The sequence below is a fragment of the Chlorocebus sabaeus genome, chromosome 27 (assembly GCF_047675955.1).
Source record: "Chlorocebus sabaeus isolate Y175 chromosome 27, mChlSab1.0.hap1, whole genome shotgun sequence".
NCBI lineage: Eukaryota > Metazoa > Chordata > Mammalia > Primates > Cercopithecidae > Chlorocebus > Chlorocebus sabaeus.
In genome coordinates this window covers 48,595,725-48,618,142 of record NC_132930.1, presented here as the reverse complement: position 1 = coordinate 48,618,142, position 22,418 = coordinate 48,595,725, and the positions used below count along the sequence as shown (strand labels likewise).

General features: G+C 55.9%; 1 protein-coding gene and 2 long non-coding RNA genes across 3 annotated transcripts; 1 reads left to right on the top strand and 2 right to left on the bottom strand.

The window, feature by feature from the left end:
- The first annotated feature begins 7,611 nt into the window (after positions 1–7,611).
- LOC103246497 (uncharacterized) lies at positions 7,612–8,809 on the top strand. Its single transcript, XR_502445.3, has 2 exons — positions 7,612–8,448; positions 8,662–8,809. It is a non-coding gene; the product is annotated as an uncharacterized lncRNA (long non-coding RNA).
- A 1,980-nt stretch (positions 8,810–10,789) lies between these two features.
- Positions 10,790–21,743, bottom strand: LOC140710577 (uncharacterized). Its single transcript, XR_012091651.1, has 2 exons — positions 19,718–21,743; positions 10,790–11,969 (listed from the first exon to the last, which is right to left on the bottom strand). It is a non-coding gene; the product is annotated as an uncharacterized lncRNA (long non-coding RNA).
- On the bottom strand, positions 12,292–13,197 carry LOC103246498 (uncharacterized). Its single transcript, XM_008018171.3, is given in 4 exon segments — positions 12,292–12,715; positions 12,718–13,001; positions 13,004–13,158; positions 13,160–13,197. Coding segments are annotated over 4 exon segments (618 nt in total). The 3' UTR covers positions 12,292–12,574.
- Positions 21,744–22,418: the final 675 nt, after the last annotated feature.

Below are 22,418 nucleotides of genomic sequence, written 5' to 3'. Positions count from 1 at the left end.
ACAATTGAATGAAATTAGAAATCAATAACAGAAAGAAATTTGGGTAATTCAAAAATATGTTAAAATAAAACACTGAACTCCTTAGTATCCACTAGGGCAAAGAAGAACTCACAAGAAAATTTAGAAGATAGTTTGAGATAAATGGAAATGAAAACACCATACACTAAAACTTACAGATGAAGCTAAACAGTGCTTACAGGGAAATGTACAGCTGTGGATACTTACACTAAATAAAAAGAGATTTCAAATCAATAACCCAACCTTCCACCTAAAGAAACTAGAAAAAGACAGCACACTAAGTCAAAGTAAGCAGAAGGAAATAATAAATAGTAGAGCAGAGATAAATTACAGTAGAAAAATAATTTAAAGATCAATTAAAACAGGCCGGGTATGGTGGCTCACACCTGTAATCCCAGCACTTTGGGAGGCTGAGGCCGGCAGATCGCTTGAGCTCAGGAGTTCAAGACCACCAGAGGCAAATGGTAAAACCCCATCACTACAAAAATAAAAATAGCTGCGTGTGGTGGCACACACCTATGATCCCAGTTACCCAGGAGGCTTGAGCCCAGGAAGTCAAGGCTGCAGTGAGCCAAGATCATGCCACCACTGCACTCCAGCCCAGGTGACACAGTGAGACCCTGAGAAAGAAAGAAAGACAGACAGACAGACAGAAAGAATGAAAGAAAGAAAGAAAGGAAGGAAGAAAGAAAGAAAGAAGAAAGGAAGGAAGGAAGGAAGGAAGGAAGGAAGGAAGGAAGGAAGGAAGGAAGGAAGGAAGGAAGGAAGGAGAAAGAAAGAAAGAAAGAAAGAAAGAAAGAAAGAAAGAAAGAAAGAAAGAAAGAAAGAAAGAAAGAAAGAAAGAAAGAAAAGAAAGAAAAGAAAGAAAAGAAAGAAAAGAAAGAAAAGAAAGAAAAGAAAGGAAAGAAAGGAAAGAAAGGAAAGAAAGGAAAGAAGAAAAGTCAGTTTTTGGAAGGTCAGGTGTGGTGGCTCACGCCTATAATCTCAGCACTTTGGGAGGCCGAGGTGGGCGGATCACAAGGTCAGGAGACTGAGACCATCCTGGCTAACATGGTACAACCCTGTCTCTACTAAAAAATACAAAAAATTAGCCAGGCATGGTGGCGGGCTCCTGTAGTCCCAGCTACTCCGGAGGTTGAGGCAGGAGAATGGTGTGAACCTGGGAGGCGGAGCTTGCAGTGAGCTGAGATCGTGCCACTGCACTCCAGCCTGGGAGACAAAGTGAGACACCACCTCAAAAAAAAAAAAAAAAAAAAAAAAAAAAGTTGGTTTTTAAAAACATCAAGAAAATTGAATAGCCAGACTAAGAAAAAAGAGAAGACTCAAATTTACTAAAATCAGGAATGAAATAGAAGACATTACTAATGACATTACAGAAATGAAAAGATGTATGAGGGACTCTTATGAACAATGTGCCAACCAATTAAATAATCTAAATGAAATGGACAAATTCCTGGAAAGACAGAAACTATTGAAACTGATTCATGAAGAAATAGAAAACCTGAATAGACCTAACACAAATGAAGAGATTGAAGTAGGAAAAAAACAAAACTTCCCACAAAGAAAAGTCCAGGATGAGATGGCTTCCCTGGTGAACTTTACCAAATGTTTGAAGCATGATTAATAACAATCCTTCTTAAACTCTTCCAAAATGGAACACTTCCTCACTCATTCGGAGGCCAGTGTTACCCTGATACCAAAACTAGACAGAATAGTCACAAAAAAGTAAACTTTCTAGTATCTCTTATGAATATAGCTGCAAAAATGTTTGACAAAATACCAACGAACTTAATCCAGCAACATTTTCAAAAAGATTATGCATAATGAATGCAAAGTTGGTTCAATATGAATGATTAGGCAAGAAAATAAAATTAGAGGCAGCCAGGTTGACAAGGAAGAAGTAAAACTACTTCTATTTGCAGATGACATGATTTCATGCATACAAAATAATCAGAAATCCATGCAAAAAATATTGGAGCTGAGAAATGAGTTCTGCAAGGCTGAAAATGCAAGATCAATATTTTAAAAATCAGTTGCATTTCTAAAACAATGAACAATATGAAAATGAAATTAAGAAAATAATTCCATTTATAATCACATCAAAAAGAATAAACTTAGGAATAAATTCAACCAAAGAAGAACACAACTTGAACACTGAAAACTACAAAACATTGTTAGAAGAAATTAAACAATTAAATATGTGGAAAGACATCTTGTGTTCCTCAATTAGAAGAATTAATATTGTTAAGATAGCAATAGTCCCCATATTGGTCTACAGATTCAATCCAATCCCCATCAAAATTCTAACAGCTTTTTTTTTTTTTTTTTTTTTTGCAGAAATGGAAAGTCCGATCCTAAAATTCATATGAAATTGCAAGACGACTCAGATAGCCAAAACTACCCAATAAAAGAACTAAATTGGAAGACTTACACGTCTCAATTTCAAAAATTACTACAAAACTATAGTAATCAAGACAGTATGGTACTTGCTTAAGGCTAGGTATAGAGACAATGGAACAGAATTGAAAGTCCAGAAATAAACCCCTACTTTTATGGTGAACTGGTTTCAACAAGGGTGCCAAAGTCACTCATTGGAGGAGAGATCAGCTCTTCAGCAAATGGTGCTGAGACAACTGGACCTCCATTTGCAAAAGATGGTATTTGGACTCCTACCTCACACCATAAACAAAAAAATTAACCATGGAGAAAATTGATCAAAGACCTAAAAGTCATGAGTTTTGGCCCACAGGAGTAGATGGACAAGGTTGAGGGGCTGGTCTCCCAGCAAAGGTGCTGAAGGCTCCTTGATGTTCTTCCCTGACAGCTGAGTCTACAGTGCACTCCTTGGGATGATGGCGCCCCTCCTCTCACACCTTGGCTCAGAACTCAGCACCGAAATCCACCAGGAAGGCCAGGGGCAGGAGAGAGCTCTGCCTAGTGGGAGTGCAAGGACAGAGGCCTCCACGGGCTGTGTAGACCCTGTCTGGAGGGGACACCAGAGCCATAGGGCATAGGCCTCCCCTATACACATGCGTGTGAGGCAGCAGTTGGATCAGTGTAGAGAGAGGGTGGAGGAGGCGCCCACAAGTTACCAAGGTTTGCAGTGAGTTTCTGTCATTCTGCATTCAGGTACAGGGCTCCTAAGACAGCCAGCCCCTCCCCATGGGCCTATGCACCCAGGCTGGTGGCCGCAGACCACTTGTGTCCCTGTTTTCAGGGTTCTGATGGGATAGAAGAGACTCAGCCCCGTGAGGGTGTGGGTGCCCCTCATCTCTCCTCCTCAGCAAGGAGGGGCCAGAGGAAGCCCCATGCTAGTGTCAGGGGACAAGGATTCCGGCTCAGGCCCGTCCACGGCTGTGTGACCCGGCATGGGCTATGCTCTCTCAAGGCCTCAGTTTCTCCCTCTGCAGAGTGTGGGATGGGGGCGACCTCACCAGATGGCTCCACATGCTTTAGCACAGAGATAATCCCTTTCCTCGTGACTGACAGACCAGCCAAGCGGCTCTACTGAGTGTGGGACTCTGTCCAAGCTCTGAGTCAGCCCCAGGGCCGGCCTTGGCAGCCCTGTGCTGGCTGGCCAGGGTTGGCTGTGGATCCAAGGAAAGGGATTTGGAATTCAGGGATTTATGCTTTAAATTTCACATTTTCTTTTTCCCAATAGAGTTTCCCACTCTCAATCTCTGACATGATGGTAAAGCCCTTTGCTGTAGCTAAACTCAGTTGCCATTTTCGGATTGGCATTAGGTTGAGGAGGCTGAGTGCTCACAGGGAAGCCTCTTTCTAGCAGCATCCCTGGGCTGGAAAGGGCAGTGGGGGCAGCACGGGGCAGCAGAGGGTGGCTCAGACTAAGCCAGAGGCGCCCGGGGCAAACAAAGAGGCACCTGCCTCCTTGTTTCTTAGCCTCTTAACACAGATGCTCGCAGCCTGGATTCTAGGAAGGCTCGGGGGTACAGCCATTCTGCTGGAAGCCTTTGCTCCTTTAGCCCAGGGACCACTTGCCCCGGCCCCACACACACCCCAGGGAGATGCTACCGGCCAAGAGGAGGCTTTCCCAGGCCACGGCCCAGCTTCAAGCCCTCACATCAGGCTGTTCCAGCTGCCAGGGGCCCTCAGAGGCAGGGCCGAGTGGAAGGAGGTGCCAGGGAGGGGACAGAGCTCAATGTCCACTGCAGAGGCTGATGGGGTCCCTTCTCTGCTCCCACTTCATCTGGCACAGGGTGGGGCATGGGATGGCGACACCTGAGTACCCACCAGGCCCACACACATATGTGGACATGCATGCATACCACACACACATGTGCACACACCTGTATATGGACGCATGCCCCTGACACAGCTGCACCATGCCACACACCCCATACATGGGTGCACACACAGAGCACACGTGCTCACACGCCATGCACATGCCTGCATCTGAGAATGACCCTGCCTTTGATCTGGAGGATGCTTACGGACCCTGCTGAGAGAGGGTGGATGTCACTGCAGGGACTCAGTGGGCACTGGAGGGCGCAACGTCCCCTGCCCTAGCCTCTACCCAGGCCCATCCTGTCCCCTGCCCCACACACCCCTCATCACTGGGTGTCCCCGTCGCCAGGTATCCGTCCTGGAGGAGTCCAGCAGGCCAGGCCTGGCCTCGCCTCTCCCCAGAGCCCCCCAGTCTCAGTGGGCCCCACCCTGGGGCTGGGGAGGAGGAGTAGGAGTGGGGGAGCTGGGTGGTGACTGAGTCCTTTCTCCAGGAGGGGAGATTGTGCGTCCCCACAGCCCTGTGTCACCAGAACCCCTCCCCAGCAATAGGGGCCACTCCCATAGGACCTGTCGCCGACCATGAGACAAGAACGTGGGAGGCATGGGAAGGACATGGAGGAGGGTGGGAAGGAGGTGCAGGGGGCCTGGGAAGGACGTGGGGGGCCGCGTGGGAAGGAGGTGGGGTGGCGTGGGAAGGCCATGGGGGTGGTGTGGGAAGCCCATGGAGGGGCTATGGGAAGAACATGGGGCCTGGAGGGCCCTGCTCCCTGCCCCTCTTCTTTGGATGAGGTTGCCATTATGTGGAACCCAGGGGGGTGCCCTGTGTCCCAGCAGCTGTTCCCACCTTCCCTGCGGCCACAAGCTTTGAAGGTGGCCTTGCCCGAGGCCCCACCGGACGTCTCCAGGGAGCTGCAGCCAGACTTTGGGCACAGCAGGCAGTGCCTATGGGGAGAGAGACACCCTCCAGCCGGCCTCCCTCCACCCCCAGCCCCACGACAGCAAATGGGCTCCTCCAGGGTGTTCAGCAAGGTGTCGGGGCCTCTCCTGCCGAGGCCGTGTCATTGGGAGGTGGCCCAGTCAGGCTGGCAGAAAAAAGGACCAACAGGGCCCAACCGGCAGGTCCGGATAGAGGGACCACTTCAGAGGTGGTTCAAGGAGCGCAGCCCTAGGGTGGGAGGCCTGGGACCAGCCCCCCGGGGAGAGCGATGGCCCCAGGCCTGGAGGGCCGGAGGGAGCAGCTGGTACGCCCTGCAGGCGGAGTGGGAAGAAACTGGGAAGTGGGGCCCTGGTAGTGCAGGCTGCAGGCAGGGCTGTGGGGGCAGGGCGGCTAGCTTCTTCCTGGCCCGGGTGGCCTCCGTGCTCTTCTCTGGGCCAGCTGCGCCGGAGGCCCCGGGAAGAGCCCCCCCTCCCCGTTCTGGCCCTCAAGACCTACTCCCCAGCCTGGAAAGTCTGAGCTGGCCCTGCGCGGGCCGGGACACCCTCCCCAGCCTCGCTGGTGGCCTAGTTTCTGCCGGGCACAGGGGGAATGTGGGTCAACGTTTGCAAGTCTGGCCCGGGGCCAGAGTCAGTGGAAGGAAAAACACTCAGCGGGGGCTGCCTGGCAGAGGCCTCACCTCACTGCCGGCGGTTCCAACCCCACAGCCGGCGGCTACACCCCACAGCCAGCAGAGGCCGCACCTCACAGCCAGAGGCTCCAATCCCACAGCCGGGGGTTCCAACCCTACAGTCGGCAGCTCCAACCCCACAGCGGGCAGCCCCACCCCACAGCCAACAGAGCCTCACCTCACAGCCGGCGACTCCAACCCCACAGCCGGCGCCTCCAACCCCACAGCCGGCAGAGGCCTCACCTCACAGCCAGCAGAGGCCTCACCTCACAGCCGGCAACTCCAACCCCACAGCCGGCGCCTCCAACTCCACAGCCGGCGCCTCCAACCCCACAGCCAACAGAGCCTCACCTCACAGCCGGCGACTCCAACCCCACAGCCGGCGCCTCCAACCCCACAGCCGGCGCCTCCAACCCCACAGCCGGCGCCTCCAACTCCACAGCCAGCAGAGGCCTCATCACCTCACAGCCGGCGCATCTAGCCCCACAGCCAGCAGAGGCCTCACCTCACAGCCGGCAGAAGCCTCACCTCACAGCCGGCGCCTCCAACCCCACAGCCGGCAAAGGCCTCACCTCACAGCCGGCAGAGGCCTCACCTCACAGCCAGCGCCTCCAACCCCACAGCCGGCGCCTCCAACCCCACAGCCGGCAGCTCCACCTCACAGCCAGCGGCTCAGGGCCCAGGGCCACAGGGAGGGCGCCCCGTGCAGCACCTCCTGCTGGGCTCTGCCCCTACCGCCATCCTCTGGAGATGGCCCAAGGCTGGTGCCCGTGACTCAGTGGCCCACTCCCGCATCTCCTGCGGCCCCAGGACAGGTCCCACTGGTGTGTGGCCAGCCTCGCAGGAACCACTTCACTCTCTACCATTCACTACTCCCACAGGCAACAGAAGCAGCGCCCCGGCCCCTCGGTGGGTGCACCAGCTTGGTGGCCCTGGCGGCCCCCTGCCCCTCAGAGGCCGGCCAGCCTCCAGCACCCTCCCTGAGTCCTCAGCCCCTTGGAGGCTGCCATGGCACCCGAACCCCCCGGCTCCAGGCACAGCTCCAGAGGTTGGGTGGGTGGGGGCTGCATCCCGGGCTCCACATGTGGGTGGGCACTGCCGCAGCCCCTCCTGAGTAGCCCTCAGCAAGCAGGGCTGCAGGGTGGGCTCCATGCAAAATCGCCGTCACAGCCCCAGGGCCGTCAGCAGGCAGAGGTGCAAAACCTGGTCATGGCCCGCAGCCCTGGGACGCCCCGCCCCAGGACCCCCCACCCTTGGAGAACCCCAGCCCCAGGATGCCCACACCTCAGCTTCCCAAGTAGTTGGGACTACAAGAATGCACTACCCCACACAGCCAATTTTTTTTTTTTTTTTTTATAGAGTGGTCTCATCGTGTTGCCCAGGCCAGTTTCGAACTCCTGGCCTCAAGCCATCCTTCTGCTCGACCTCCCATGGTGCTGGGATTGCAGGAGTGAGCCCCACACCTGGCCATGTGCTTTGTTGAGTTGCTGACTTTGCCTTTGCTATGGGGATCTGGGTTGGGGTCCTGTGGCTCACATGAGAATAGAGGATCATGGGGTAGTTCCTGGCACCCTCCCCCAAAGGAGGCTCACATAGGCCAGGACCGCCCCCTCTGGCTGCCCCATCCCCACCCCCGACATGCCCTTTGCCTTCTCCTCTGTGAATCACAAAGCACATTGACGGGGTGCCTGGTGCCCCCCTCAGTCAGGGCTCATGGGGGAGGCCCTTCTTTAATGTCTCTTACTGGGCACACCCAGAGGCCACATGTTCCAGGGTCAGAGAGACCAGGAGAAATCCCAGCTTCTTCACTCATGGCTGTGCATCTTCAAGAAGGTGACTGTGCCTCTCTGAACCTCAGCCTCCTCTATCTGACAGCACAAGGGTCTGCAAGTCTCTAGGGGCCATGTGAGCTCCATGGGGACCTCTCATCTCTGCTGTGAAAGCAGCTAGGGGAAGTGCACGTGAGCTGTGTGGCCTCATACTGACCAAGACCCTGGGGGTCACACCAGGCAGCACTGAGAAGCAGAGCAGAGGCCGCCACGGTGACCAGGGTTGCTGCTGAGACGCAGGGCAGAGGCTGCCATGGTGACCACGGTTGCTGGCGAGACGCAGGGCAGAGGCCGCTGCAGTGACTAGGGTTGTTGCTGAGACACAAGGCAGAGGCCGCCACGGTGACCAGGGTTGCTGTCGAGATGCAGGGCAGAGGCCACCACGGTGACCAGGGTTGCTGCCTGCCTGCCACACACCCCACTTGGGCCTCTGGCTGTCTCCTCTCCTGCAGAAACCCCATGGGCGGGTGTGCAGCCAGCGCGGAGGGAAGACGTGTGTGCCAGCAGAGAGAGCACGAGGCCTGGAGTTCTCATCTGTGCCACCAGAAGCAGGGGACAGTGAAACGTCATCCACAATCACCAGGGAGACGGCTGCATCCCAGGCATCCCACACCAGCCCAGAAATGTCACCGGTAAGCGCAACAGCAGACACTAGAAGATATGTCATCCCTATGCATTATCCAGAGAAAGTACTGGAAGGAAGCCAGCCACTGCCCATGAGTCGGAGCAGAGGACACCCCCCTGACATCAAGGTGAGGCCAAGGGGAGAGGAAGCGGGGCTGAGTGGGGCCTGTGACGTGGGTGGGCACACCGGGGAGGGGGGGACGATGACCGAGATAGAGGACATAAACCTCCATGAGCCAAACAACATGGGAGCTAAACTCGGAAAGCCAACTGGAAGGGGACGCGATGAAGGGACTTGAGGGTCACAGGAGCTCCCTCCATGTCTCTCTCTCCATAATTAGGTCTAGTGGCGACAGAAAAATGCAGACAGATCGATATGGATGGTCATGCTCACGTTCCTCACAGGAAACGGTGCTTCTGAACGTTCCTCACAGGAAACAGAGCTTCTAAACATTCCACCTTCCAATGAGTCCATGTCTGTTGTGTATTGGCTGCAAAGAAAACCTCAAGGAACTAAAAAGTAGAATAATTTAAATGATCCTATTATCCAAATATTGTAAAATAAATAACGGAAAGTGCCACCTCTTCCCCCCAAAACTTAGAAACCAACACACTCCCAGGTAGCGCTTGGGTAAAACAGGATATTAAATCTGAATGTGCGCTCTCTGAAAAGCCAAGAAACCATAAATATTGATCCAGCGCTGAGGACTCAGCTAATGCAGCGTCCAGAGCCCCCAGCACAGCTCTTGTTTTTTAGAGGAAACAATAAACGGGAGGGACTTTGTGCCATCCTAAGAAACTAAAATGAGAACAAGAAAGTGCATTTTAAAAAGTAGGGAGAATTATGAAGATAAAGCCAGAAATTAATGAAGTAGAAAACAAATAAGTAAAGAGGAGAAATGATTGTTTTTCTGAAATAAAATAAAATCCCCTTGCCCAGCCCAAAAGCTGCATCAAGAAATGACTGCCTAGGCTGGGCACAGTGGCTCACGTCTATAATGCCCACACTTTGGGAAGCAGAGGTGGGTGGATCGCTTGAGGCCTGGAGTTTGAGACCATCCTGGCCAATACGGTGAAACCCTGTATTTGCAAAAATACACAAACTAGCCGGGCATGGTGGTGTGCGCCTATAGTCCCAGCTACTCGGGAGGCTAAGGCAGAACAATTGCTTGAATCTGGGAGGCAGAGGCTGCAGTGAACTGACATCGTGACCCTGCACTCCAGCCTGGGTGATAAAGTGAGACTCTGTTTCCAAAAGGAAAAAAAAAACCACAAAAACGAAAACTAAATAAATAAGTGACTATATTTAGAATTTATGTACATTGAAATAGAAAAACCCACACACGATTAGGAAGAAGGAGACCCCAGTATGGAAGAGGCTGGAGAAATGATGAGACAGCCCACTCGGCCGGGGCAGCTGCTTGGAAACCTGCAGCAGCAGACCATGTTGTCCTGGGTGTGAAGTCCAGAATGACTCTGGACAAGCGGCACCACGCGGAGATGAGCACAAGGAGCTGGAGAGGGTGACAGCTGAGCCAGGAAAGGAGGCTCCAGGAGCAGATGTCCGCAGCTGACGATGACCTCACCTTCCATGGAAAGAAAGTCATCCCAGGGTTACTTTAACCTTCCCAAGACATGAAAGGATGGAAAACTCTGTAATTCATCTCATGAAACCAGGATAATTTAATTCAAAAACCTGATGTGGAACAAAAAGAGAAAACCATAGACAAATATCACTTTCAGAAGATGCAAAAAGATCTAACAGAATAGCAAATAGGACTCAACGCTGCATCAGCGGATTCTACACAGGAGAACAGCAAATAGGACCCAACGCAGCTTCCATGGCATCATGTATGGCCAAGCAGATGAAGGCCAGGCTTACGAGGGCAGCCCAGCAATCAGAGACATCATTTCATTAGCCAAGTAGCACAGAAAATTCAGAGAACCCCATCGACAGGTACTGAAAAGAAAATTGACCAAATTCAGCAATCATTATGAATAAAAGCTCTATTTCTTTTTTTTTTTTTTTTTTTTTTGAGACGGAGTCTTGCTCTGTAGCCCGGGCTGGACTGCAGTGGCCGGATCTCAGCTCACTGCAAGCTCCGCCTCCCGGGTTTACGCCATTCTCCTGCCTCAGCCTCCCAAGTAGCTGGGACTACAGGCGCCCGCCACCTCGCCCGGCTAGTTTTTTGTATTTTTAGTAGAGACGGGGTTTCACCGGGTTAGCCAGGATGGTCTCGATCTCCTGACCTCGTGATCCGCCCGTCTCGGCCTCCCAAAGTGCTGGGATTACAGGCTTGAGCCACCGCGCCCGGCCTAAAAGCTCTATTTCTAGTAAAATAGAAAAAAGTGCAAAAGTCTGTGTCCACAATGGCCAAGATCGTTGTAGGTGGAAACACAAATGTCACAAATCCAGGGTCGACTCGTGGGGCCTGCTGCTGTAACAATTGTCCAGCATTTTCTAGGAGGTTCCGGCAAACTTAATAAGAAAACCAAATAAATGGCACAAACATCAGAAAAAATAAGACAATTTATTTTGTTGATGACATGATTGTAAACCTAGTTGTGCCTCTGCCCCCTCATTTAAAAATTAAAAATCAGGCCAGGTGCGGTGACTCACGCCTGTAATCCCAACACTTTGGGAGGCTAAGGTGGGCAGATCACCTGAGGTCAGGAGTTCGAGACCAGCCTGACCAACATAGTGAAACCCTGTCTCTACTAAAAACACAAAATTAGCTGGGCATGGTGATGCATGCCTGTAATCCCAGCTACTTGGGGGGCTGAGGCATGAGAATCGCTTGAACCCATGGGCGGAGGTTGCACTGAGCCAAAATCGCACCACTGCACTGCAGCCTAGGCCAGAAGAGTGAAACTCCATCTCAAAAAAAATTAAAATTAAAAATCAGTAAAAAACATTTAATACAAGATGAATATACAAAAATTAGTAACTTCTCACTCCTCTAGCAATAATCACTTGGGAATTAAAGAAAAAAAAAGAGCCAAAATATTCCATTTGCCATGGCAACTGAGTAGTTGGGGTGAAGGTTAGGATGCTGTAAGGAGCAGCTCCGGGCATGGGGAACTCGATGGAGGCATCATTTCTCTCTCACATGGTGGCTGAGAACGGCTGGGTGGGCTGCTCTGTCACCACACATGGGGTCCCCCAATCATGCCTCTCCTCTAGCCTTCTAGGCATCTTTCCTGGCTGCGAGGTTCCAATGGGTGCAGAAGTGCCCACGTCCAGCTGGCAGGAGGGGCCTGGGCAGGGAAAGGAGGGTAGAGGCCATGTTTTCCAAGACCACATGTGAGACATGGCCCATGTTGCCACATGCGTTCCGTGGTTAGCCCTTGGTGAGGGCCTGGCCTGGCTGGAAGATGGGCTTGCTGCGCAGGGACAGGCAACGCCATCGCAGGAGAAGGGGCCGGAGCTGGCAGGGACAGTGTCTCCAGGTGACAAAAGCCTCCGACAATTTTGCAAGAAAGGTGGGGGTGGGCGTGAGAGGACGCAGGGCCCCCACCGCTCAAGCAAGGAGAGCAGGGAGCAGAGCCACGGAGAAGGCCCAGCCGGGAGCCTCTCCTGCCAACCTGAAGCCCAGCCTCCAGGTTCCATGAAATCACCTCCAGTTATCCCAGGAGAAAGGTGCATGGCCTAGGAAAGAAAAAACAGGCAGCTTGGACCCAGGCTCCAATCCCGGCCACCAGTTACCAGACAGGGGCAGCCACATCGCTTCTGTGTGCCTCAGTTTCTACATCTGCAGCTGCAGTGATGGTTGTGCCCGCCCAGTGGGGCTGCTGTGAGTTAAGGGGTGAGAGACAGAGACGCTTCCCTGTCCACTGTCTCCAACACGTTCTTCCTGGTCACCCCTCACTGAACACCCCAGAGACCAGGCAGGCGCCATGGACAGTTGAGAAGGCATCCAGCCTGCAGAATGGAGTCCAGGACCCAGAGAAGCTTCAGGGGTGAGTGAGCAGGGTGGGTCGGGGCCGGTGCGTAAATGACGGGGGGAGCACGCGGAGGGAGGAGGGAGCTTCAGGACAGGAGGTGCAGGCTGAGTGAGGATGGCTGAGTGGCCCTTGTGTCAGAGCAGGGGAGGCTCAGCGGAGGCAGGGGCAGGCTTGGCCTCTGCGCTTCTGCCTCCAGGATGTTATGGATCTGGCAGGGAACGCGTAAACCATGAGCTCACCCCGCGGGAACGTGGTTTCCTCTGGCTGCCCCCACAACAGCTGTTCCCCATCAGCACTGGCCCCATCTCCCTAGCAGGAAGCCGGGCAGCCACTGCAGGCCAGGTGTGGACGCCCCTCACAACCCTCCCATCTGCGCGGACACCACTGGACAGGGTGGTAAGGGGAAGGGGAGCAGCGAGGAGAGGGTGGGGTGCAGTCCCCTGTGTCTCTGGCCCCCTCTGGTCCCTACCTTTGCTGTGACCGTGTGGAGGAAGCCCAGCTCCCGGAGGTGGGGCCAAGCCTTCAGGGTCCTCAGTGCCACCAACCAGGCCTGACCCCGACTGCTGACTGAGCCCCACGTGGTTCCTCTGCCCTGGACATGCGCACCCCCGTGCCCTCCTGGCTCTGCTGCAGCAGACCTGTGTGCCAGGGTCTTCTAGACGGTTCTGGCCCCTCCTGTGTGGACTATTCCCACCATACCTGGTCTGGGCTGAGGCTTCCTGGCCCTTCCCCTCTCACCCTGACGAGCTTGGCCTGGGGGGCCCATGAATGTGCCCTGCCCACGTGGCCCTCTGTGGTCACCCACAGCCAGCAGGACCCAGATTCCTTGCAGGCCAAATGCAGGTGCCCCAACTCCTCCAGCCCCTTCCCCCACAGTATGTGGCCAGTGACAAAGGGCATGAATTTGGCCCTGTGCCACGCTGGGGCCACATGCCTGCCCTGACTGCCCTGAGTGTCCCGGTTGTGAGTCCCCAGCCCACTGGCTTCAGGCACTGCCAAGCCCCTTGCTCTCTTCCCTGAAGAGGGTGTGGGTTTCTCCAGGCCAGGCCTGTGGTCAGCAATGCAGGCAGCTGTTTGTGACCAGGGCATCTGTGCTATCAGACACAGGAATAGCCCCCAAACCACTCAGGGAGGGAGGAGGCCCTGAGAGAGAAGGTGCTGTTACACACATGTGACCCCAGAGAAGGCTGCCTTCACCCAGTCTGCACCCTGGGAGCACCTGCCGCACTGAGGACCCAGCGCAGTTTCTGGTTTTCTGGTGCTGCCTTCTTTTTTTTTTTTTTTTTTGAGACGGAGTCTTGCTGTGTTGCCCAGGCTGGAGTGCAGTGGCATGATCTCGGCTCACTGCAAGCTCCACCTCCTGGGTTCAGGCCATTCTCCTGCCTCAGCCTCCCAAGTAGCTGGGACTACAGGCGCCCGCCACCACGGCTGGCTAATTTTTTGTATTTTTAGTAGAGATGGGGTTTCACTGTGTTAGTCAGGATGGTCTCGATCTCCTGACCTTGTGATCCACCAGCCTCAGCCTGCCAAAGTGCTGAGATTATAGGTGTGAGCCACCGCGCCCAGTCGGTGCTGCCTTCTTGGGACATGGCCTCCACAATGCTTCACCTGGCTCCCGCAAAACAGCTTCGTTGAGATGAAATTCACATGCACACAAGTCACCCTTTACAGTGTACAATTCAGTGGTTTTTAGTATATTCACGAAGTTGTGCAACCATTCCCACTCATCTCATACCGGAACACGTTTATCATCTGCAGAAGACGTCCTGTGCCTGTTAGCAGCCACTCCCCGCCACGGTTTGAGTGCGGCCACAACAGAACGCCAGACAGCAGTTTATCAACAGAGACTTCCTGCCTCCCAGTCTGGAGGCCAAGGTCCCAGCAGGGCCATGTCGGGTTCTCCTCTTTCACGACCGTCCCTCGCACACGGCATCCTCACCGGCTGGAGGGTGGGCCTGCCCCACAAGCCCTTTTCATAGTGGCTTTAGTCACAAGGGCTCTGCCTCGTGAGTGGATCAGACACCTCCCATCAGGCGCCACCTCCTGGCACTGCCCGGGGTCTAAGTTTCCGCCTGAGCTTTAGAGGATGCAAGCATTCCAACCACAGCACTGCATGCGGGGCCCAGTACTCCCCCCGTCACATACAAAATCGTATGAGTCAGCGTTCTCTAGAGGGACAGGACTCATAGGAGACATGAACAGGGGATGATCTTGGACTCCCTGCCCACCTTCCAGACACACGGGGACAGGGCTGGGCCCCCACGGCTTTGCTGGGCTCAGCCCACTCAGGGTGCGGGGGTTGGAGTCTCCTGCCTGCCGCTCTCCCAGGCTGCGCTTGGTCACTGGTGGCCCTGCGGTCCTGGGGTCTTGGAGGCAGTCCCCGCCCCCTTGCCTCGGCTCCACTGGGCATTGCCCCACTGGGGATTCCGAGGTAGCTCCGCCCCAATGATGAGCCTCTGCCTGGGCCTCAAGACTGTCAGCAACATCCTTTGAAATCTGGGTGGAGGCCACCGTCGCCTGCAGGGTCAGTACCGTGTGGATGCCACCAAGCCCACCGCATACGCCTTCAGGAGCAACAGGTGGAGCTGCGCCTGCGCCTGCCTGAGCCATGGTGGGGGCAGCCAAGGAGGGCTGGGCCAGGATCTGGGGAGACCCAGGCAGGCAGTGAGCTCTGTGGTCCCAAAGGTGCCCCAGAGGCCCATCCCTTGCCATGATTCTGCCCTCAGGGCCCTTATAAAAGGGCTGGAAGGAACTAGCTTGGCTGTTTTTCCTCCGAGTTCTGCCATGTGAGGCTGGATATGCCATCGGAGCTGCCCTCAGCAGACCCCAGCCTGCCAGTGCCTGGATTCTTGGACTCCGCAGCTTGAGAACTACAGGAAATAAATTTCTGTTGCTTATAAATTACCCAGTCTGAGGTGTTTTGTTACAGCAGTGGGGATGGACTAAGACCCTTCCTGTTTTTCCCCAGCTATGCCCTCGCCCCCAGCCCTGGGCAGCCGGGAGTCTACTCTGTGTCACCATGGACCTGCCCATTCCAGACATTTGACATAAATGGTCTCATGTGATATGTGGCCGTCCACGTCTGACCTTCACTTAGCAAATGTTTGCGAGGTTCATCCACTTTGGAGCATGGGCCAGAGCTTCGTTCCTTTTTACGGGTGAAGAACAGTGTGGGGCCAGGCCACAATGTGCCCATCTGTCCCTCAGCCAATGGACATGTAGGCTGTGCCCACCTTGGGGCTATTGTGAATAATGCTACTAGGAACATTTGTGGATAAGCTTTTGTGTGGACACGTTTCTGATTCTCGGGGACGTGTTCCCAGGAGTGGGACTGCTGCGTCACATGGAATTCGGCTCCACACTTTGAAGAACAGAACAGCCACATGTGAGGTTCCCGTGTCTCTGCCGTGATACCTGTGATGCTTTCGGTTCCAGCCATCCCAGTGGGTGTGAGGTGCGGTCTCATGTGGTTTTTATTTGCATTTTCCTGGTGGCTAATGGTGTTAAGCAGCTTGTCATGAGCTCGTTGGCTGGTGGCATACATTATTTAGAAAAAACATCCATTCAAATTCTTTTGACCCTTTTTTTTTTTTTTTTTTTTTTTTGAGTTAGAGTCTCGCTGTGTCGCCCAGGCTGGGGTGCAGTGGCAAGATCTCGGCTCACTGCAACCTCTGCCCCCCAGGTTCAAGCAATTCTCTTGCCTCTGCTTCCTGAGTAGCTGGGATTACAGGCGTGCACCACCACACCCAGCTAATTTTTGTATTTGTAGTAGAGATGTGGTTTCACCGTGTTGGCCAGGCTGGTCTCAAACTCCTGACCTCAAATGAGCCACCCAGCTTGGCCTCCCAAAGTGCTGGGATTACAGGCGTGAGCCACCATGCCCGGCCTCCTTTGCCCATTTTTAAACTCAGTTGTTTATCTTTGCATTGCTGAACTGTAAGAGTTCTTTAGCACATTGGTTTTTCACTACCTCACCCTGGAGCCGATGCACATCCCTTCTGCTCAGTCATTAGCCAGAAATGCAGAGAAATGCTACTGTATGACCCCATGACCTCAGCCTGATGTGCAGGAGTCCCCAGAACATTAGACGGGCCCCGACTGTCTGCAGGATACAGACCCGGGAGGGGGCTTTGCACTGTTGATCTGACCACAGCCCCTCACTGATTCAAAAACGTCCCCTTTAACATGTCTGTAATGCCAGTGTGTTCCCCGTTCATCTTGTTACTGGGACCGCCCCCGTACCAGCTGCACACAGGGCTGACCAGGTGCAGCCTCCGGTGTGTGTGAAAGCCTGGTGGCAACAGTTCCCTCGTGGATCTTTTGTTCCCGAATTTCCTTAGTTTTCTTACTTATTTTTCCACGTTAACTTCACAATCGATGTACCTGGTTCCAGGGTTCTCTGGTGTTTTAATTGGCCCCCCCGTGGCAGCCGGCCAGCATAGGGGATGGCACCTCGTGATGCCCAGGACAGACCGGGCTTGTTGCTGGTCTGGTCCTTGATCAGGCCTCAGACCCTCTATAACAGGTATAGATCTGCCCGCTGTTTGCTCCTAGAAATTTACAATTTTTGTTGCTGTTGAGAATGGTGCCTTCTCTTTCTTCGTCTCTCCTGACCGGAAATGCTTGAATTTGAAAGATGCTGATTCTTGACTGAATTTTGTGCACAGCCACCCTCCTAAACTCACCTCTGCCTTCTAATCAATTTTCCAAATCTATGAGGAGTTGCAGCAGGCTGTGCTCAGGTGCAGAGCCTCCCTCCAGCCGTGTGCGTGCAGCTCCCCTGGGGCTCTTGGCTGTGAGGCCTGGCCTGTCCCTGTGGCCGAGGCTGTCCCCTCCCTGTGCCCTCGCCACGCCCTCCCCGTAATGCTGCCCAGACTCTGCACAGGGCAGGGCCCTGGGGGCACATGGAGAGGAACTGGCTGTGGGTGGAGACAGCACCCAGCTGAGGTCCTGGGGAAGAGGCCATGCCTGGGGTTCCTGGACACAGGAGGTGGGGCTGGCTGAGGCTTGATGCCTGCGCTGGGCATGGAGGAGGCACCTTCGAGCTGGGGCCTCCTCGGAGCAGCTGCATCGGGGGGCAAACCCTGTCCCTTGGTTTCCGTGTTCACATCTTTACTAGAACTGCAGCTGGCACCCGTGGAGCTGTGGGCTTTGTCCAGGGAGAGCTGTGCCCAGCACCTGGGGGGCTCTGCAGGGGTGCTGGACTCAGGGTTAAAAAACGAGGATGATCCTGGACTCCTGCAACCCTGTCCCCAGAGGCCCCATTGGAGCCACCTGGCCCTCCCTGCCGCCAGCCCAAGCATCCAAGGCTTTTGCCAGCAGTGCCTGTGGCAGCCTCGGGGAGGGTGGAGGCCCAGGGAGGGGCATCATTTGGTGTTGATCAGGGGAGATGCTGGCGTCTCCACAGCCCCAGGGCCTCCAGGCCCGCCCGGGCTCCCTCACTCAGACGCCCCACCCACAAACACCTGCCCAGGTCCCACCAGGGGCCCCTCTCACCCCTGAAGCTGTGCAGGCCCTCGGCCAACAAACGGGACCCTCAGCTTGGATGGGCAGGAAGGTCCAGGAGGGGCCCTTGAGACCTCCTTCCTTGGGCCTGGGAATTGGGGCCGTAGGAAGCCATGCTCCACCCTATGCCCACCCCTAGCTCCCCTGGCTACCTCCTGGCCTCTGTCTCCCTCCAGGCCCCCACCCTGACTAGGGAGTTGGGGGGGTAGGGGTGGAGCTTTGGGAGGAGGCCACGCCCAGTCTGGTGGGGAGCAGAGTTTTGGGGAGGAGGCCATGCCCAGCATGGTGGGGGCGGAGCTTTCGGGAGGAGGCCACACCCAGCATTGGGTTTGCATTTCCAGGATGGGCTTCTCCTTCCTGGACTCCTCCCCTGGCACTGGGCTGGGGGCTGTCAGGATGACCGTGCCCTACCCAAGGCTGACCTGGGGCCATGAGCAGGAGGATGCCCCCCTCACTGCTCCTCATGAGTCCCTGTGTGCCCCCACGGGAGCCAGCAGGCAGCAACCGGACCCCAGCTGCCTCTCAGGGCACCCAGGACTGGAGAGGGCCCTGCCCAGGGTCTGCGGGTGCCACTCACTCACCCGGCTGCAGCCCCCAGCTCCCCTGGGCTGACCGTGGGCCTAGGCTGAGCTGACTGGACTGGGGGTTGTCAGCTCTTGGTCTGGCCCCACCACTGTTCTGCCAGGGCCATGCTGTGACAGACGAGACGAGGGAGTGACCTGGTGGGCCCAGGGCAGGGACCAACAGCAAATGCCTCCCTAGGTGGTCTCTCCAGGACAGATGTGTCCCCTGTGGGAGGGCTGAGGCGCCCAGCAAGAGCAGCAGCTCCTCAGGGCATGGGGACCCAGCAGGCTGAGTGGGACTCTTGGAATAGAGGGAGCCTCTCCAGACTCAGCTCTGCAGGTGGAGTGGGGAGGCAGCCTTGCCCTGCGAGGTCTTCCTCAGGGGGCAGAAGAGCCAGGGTGCCCTGCCAGCAGCAGAGAACAAACCCCAGTTCAAGGCGAACCCCAGGTGTGGGGTGGGTGTAAAAGCAGGTGGCTTTAACCATGAGTGGACAGGTGAGGGGCAGACAGGTGTGAGCAGGTGAGGGGACAGGTGGGAGACACATGGAGGGTGGGGGAAGATGGGGACAGGAGAAGAGGCAGTGGGGGCAGATGTGGGGCAGTTGGAAGTAGGTGGGGGTGGATGGCGTCGGTTGGGGGTGGATGGGGTTAGGTCCGAGCAGGTGCGGGGTGGGTGGGGGGCACGTGGATGGGGCTGGAGTTGGTGTGGGCAGGTGTGAGCAGGTGCAGGGCAGTGCCGGGGAGGCACTGTCAGGTGAGTGTGGGGCTGGGCAGAGGCTGAGCTGGGATACCAGGGCTCAGAACCTGCTCTCTGGGTAGGCAGCCGGGCTCCATCAGGTGTGACCGCCCACTGCACAGAGGGGGTGGAGGCTGGAGGCCCAGACACCTGCAGGGGCTGGGAGGGATGTGGGTGAGTCTGGCTCCTCCCACACCCTTCATCCCACCAGCGTCCATAGCCCTGGCCCTGGCTGTCCCTGGCGTCCCCCCCTAGTGGACACCCCCGGCTGGTCGCAGCTTACGTCAGGGACCTGGAGAGTGAGTGGCGAGCCCACCACAGTGGGATCCTACAGACGCTGCTACCACTGACCAATGGCGCCGGTAGCTGGTTTGAAAAAGAAAGGGCAGCACAGAGGCCGCCCGGAAGAGCCGGTGTTTCCATGAGCCGCACTTACAGACGGCGCCAGGGGGTCCGGCTGCCTGGCCCTGCGCTGTGTTTACAGATGCGCCTAACCTTATATTGTTCAAGTCGCACGTCCTGCCTATCAGGGATGTTTTCGGACTCTACATGGGAAGCCCTTGGCTGCTGTGTGAAGGTTGGGTCAGGGGGTGGCTGAGGCTGTCCAGGGGAGTGGTCAAGGGCTTGGGGAAGCAGAGGTAGACTCACCAGGTGCTGGTGCTCAGCGGGGCTGGAGAACACCAACTCGACCCATACCCTGGCTGGGTCACCCCGTCCCTGCTGGGGCTTGATGCCAGGCAGAGCGGGTTAGGCTGGGAGAGGCCCGGGGCCAGCCTGGGGAGCAGTGCTGCTCAGCGGGGCAGAGGTCCTCCTCCGGGCACTGGGCTCAGGGCCCAGTGGCCAGATGGTTTTCTTTGCTGCAGGGAGTGCCGGCTGCGGGGGGAGGCCTGGGAGGGCTTGTGCAGCTGGGCCTCTCTTGGGCTTCTCTGCTGTTGTTTTTTGCTGGAAAATCAATCCTGCAAGTCCAGCTGGGCTCTGGCTGAGAGCAGCTAGGGGTGGGGTGGTGGGTGCTTTCCAGCCTTGCGGGGCAAGTTCTGGGCCCACAGTGGGGAGAGAAGGCAGGATGGGGTGGGGCCCCGAAGATCCTGGCCTCCCCTACTCTGTGCCCTGCTTGGGTCACCCCAGAAGGACTGTCCCGATCCTCCCAACTTCCTGCCCAGGCCCCCAGAGCTACCTGTAGCCTCCCCTTGCTCCCGTGCCCAGGCAGAGGTCTATAGGAGCCCAGAGCCAGGGTATTCATCAGCAGCCACAGGAGAGTTGCCCCACCCTCCCCAGCTCCACCTGTCTTGCCTCTGAGCCCTACCCAAGGCCTGGAGAATCACTGCTTCCTCCTGCTCCAGGGGTTCCAGCAGAGCCGTTGGAGGGTGTGCCTGCCGCATTCTTAGCCCTCTCTGCCGACCTTTCTTGAACGGACTCTGGCCACGGTGGCAACGCATCAATGTCCTGTGCCTCTGCTGTCCGAGCTCAGGGGCCGTCCATGCCTCCGAGGCTGGCATACGGCAGCTCGTTTTACCCATGAGGGGGAAGCCCAGGACCTGTGCCCTTGATCACACGTCCAATTCACACAGACGCACACGCACACGCACATGCCTGCCCACCAGGCAGACACCCACGCACCTGCACGCAAGCGCACGCCAAGCCAGCGGGCCCAGTCCCTGCCCCGGAGTCCCTGGTGTCAGAACTAGGCTGCTGTGGCTGTTCCCTCTTCAATATGCCTGAGTTTTATGAGCCCAAATTAATAGGCCTTTGTTGCTGCATATAAATCTGAGGATAAAATTGTTGAATCTGTTCAACGTAAGCAGTTGAAATTTTGCCTGGGGTGGTGGTGAACGTCTCTAGCACTTGGTAAAATGTATTTAAAGGGCATGTATTTGACAACATTAACAGCCCGCCGCCCGCAAGCACAGCCCGTCTCGTCATCTGGCGGCCTCACCGTTCACCACGGTTGGCGGCCCCAGTCACTCCCACGGTCTTTACCAGCCAGGTGCCAGTGGCTGGGACCAGGTTCTGACCACTGTGCCCAGTCATTGTGGAATCGGGTGAGCGGGCCAGACCCTGCGTCGTAAGGACAGAGCAGGACACGTCCTGTCACAGGGCACCCACTGTCTGCAACTTTTGTTTGTTTCTGCCCCAGGTTGGGCGGGACAGTTGGCGGGCACCACAGGCGCTCCTGTGAGGCCACCTGGCCAGTCCCAGGATTAGCTGCAGGCTTTGGCTGATTTTCTTGAGTCTTGTACACAGATGCTTGTCAGCAAATACCAGCGGCTTATCTCTTTCCTTCCAACATGCAAACCTTATTTCATGTTAGGTTTTGGCACAACCTCGTCTAATACCAACCTCGAGGGAAATAAACCGTGCTGCCCATTTCACAGGCCAGGAAACTGAGGCTGAGGGACCCCCCAACCCCGCCGACATCCTGCTACCCCGCACCCTTGCTAGGCGTTGTTTTTTGCTGGAAAATCAATCCTGCAAGTCTTGCTGGGCGGGGTGACTCCCCCGAGGTGGCACCAAGGGGAGGTTCGTTTCGAGGCTCAGAACACTTTTCTGACAGCTTTCTGTCCCTTACATCCCGGACTCAGTCACACTTCAGCGTCCCGGCTCCCTGGCTGCCAGCCTCACACCACAGACAGCCCTTGGAGGTGTTCTATTCCTGCCCTGACCCTTCTACTTGGAAACACGGAAACAATGAGGCCAGCTGAGTGGGAGCCTCCAGGCCTGTGTCCAGCGCTAGTTCCCGGTGCCTGGCTGCCTGTCGGGGCGGGGCCTGTCTCCTGTTGGAGCTGGGAGGGCGGCCTACCTTGCCAGAGGCCAGCCCCACCCTCGGCTGCCATGGGGGCTGACCAGGGCCCAGTGACCCAGCCCAGGGCTTGCCTGTGCAGAGGCTGGAGCCAGCGGTCAGCATGGAACTCCTGGTCTTCCCACTGATACCTCTGCAGCCCACACCGGCGATATCAGAAAACATCAGCTCCAGCCCGCAGCCCAGACACTTGAAGTCACCTTGGCCGCCCCTCCTCACACCCATGCCCACGTCAGCGAAACCAGGGCTGGCTCCTTAATTGTGTCCAGAACCCACCCTTCCCACCCGCCCAGGCCACCTCCCTTAGCGACCCAGGGGCTCCAGGATGAGCCCCAGACAGGTCAGAGATGGGCTGGGTGGCAGGGAGCAGAGGCCTGTCATGAGGTGGGGCTACCCTCGGCGTGGGTCTCAAGACTGGGAGCCACTGCCCATACCCAAGAGACCTCTGTGGGCACTGGGGTGCAGAGCCAGGTAGGAGGGGGCACCCCTGCCAAAGGCAGCGGCCTCCCCTCTGCTTCTGCTTTAGATGGGGCCAGGAGCAAGGGGAGGCTG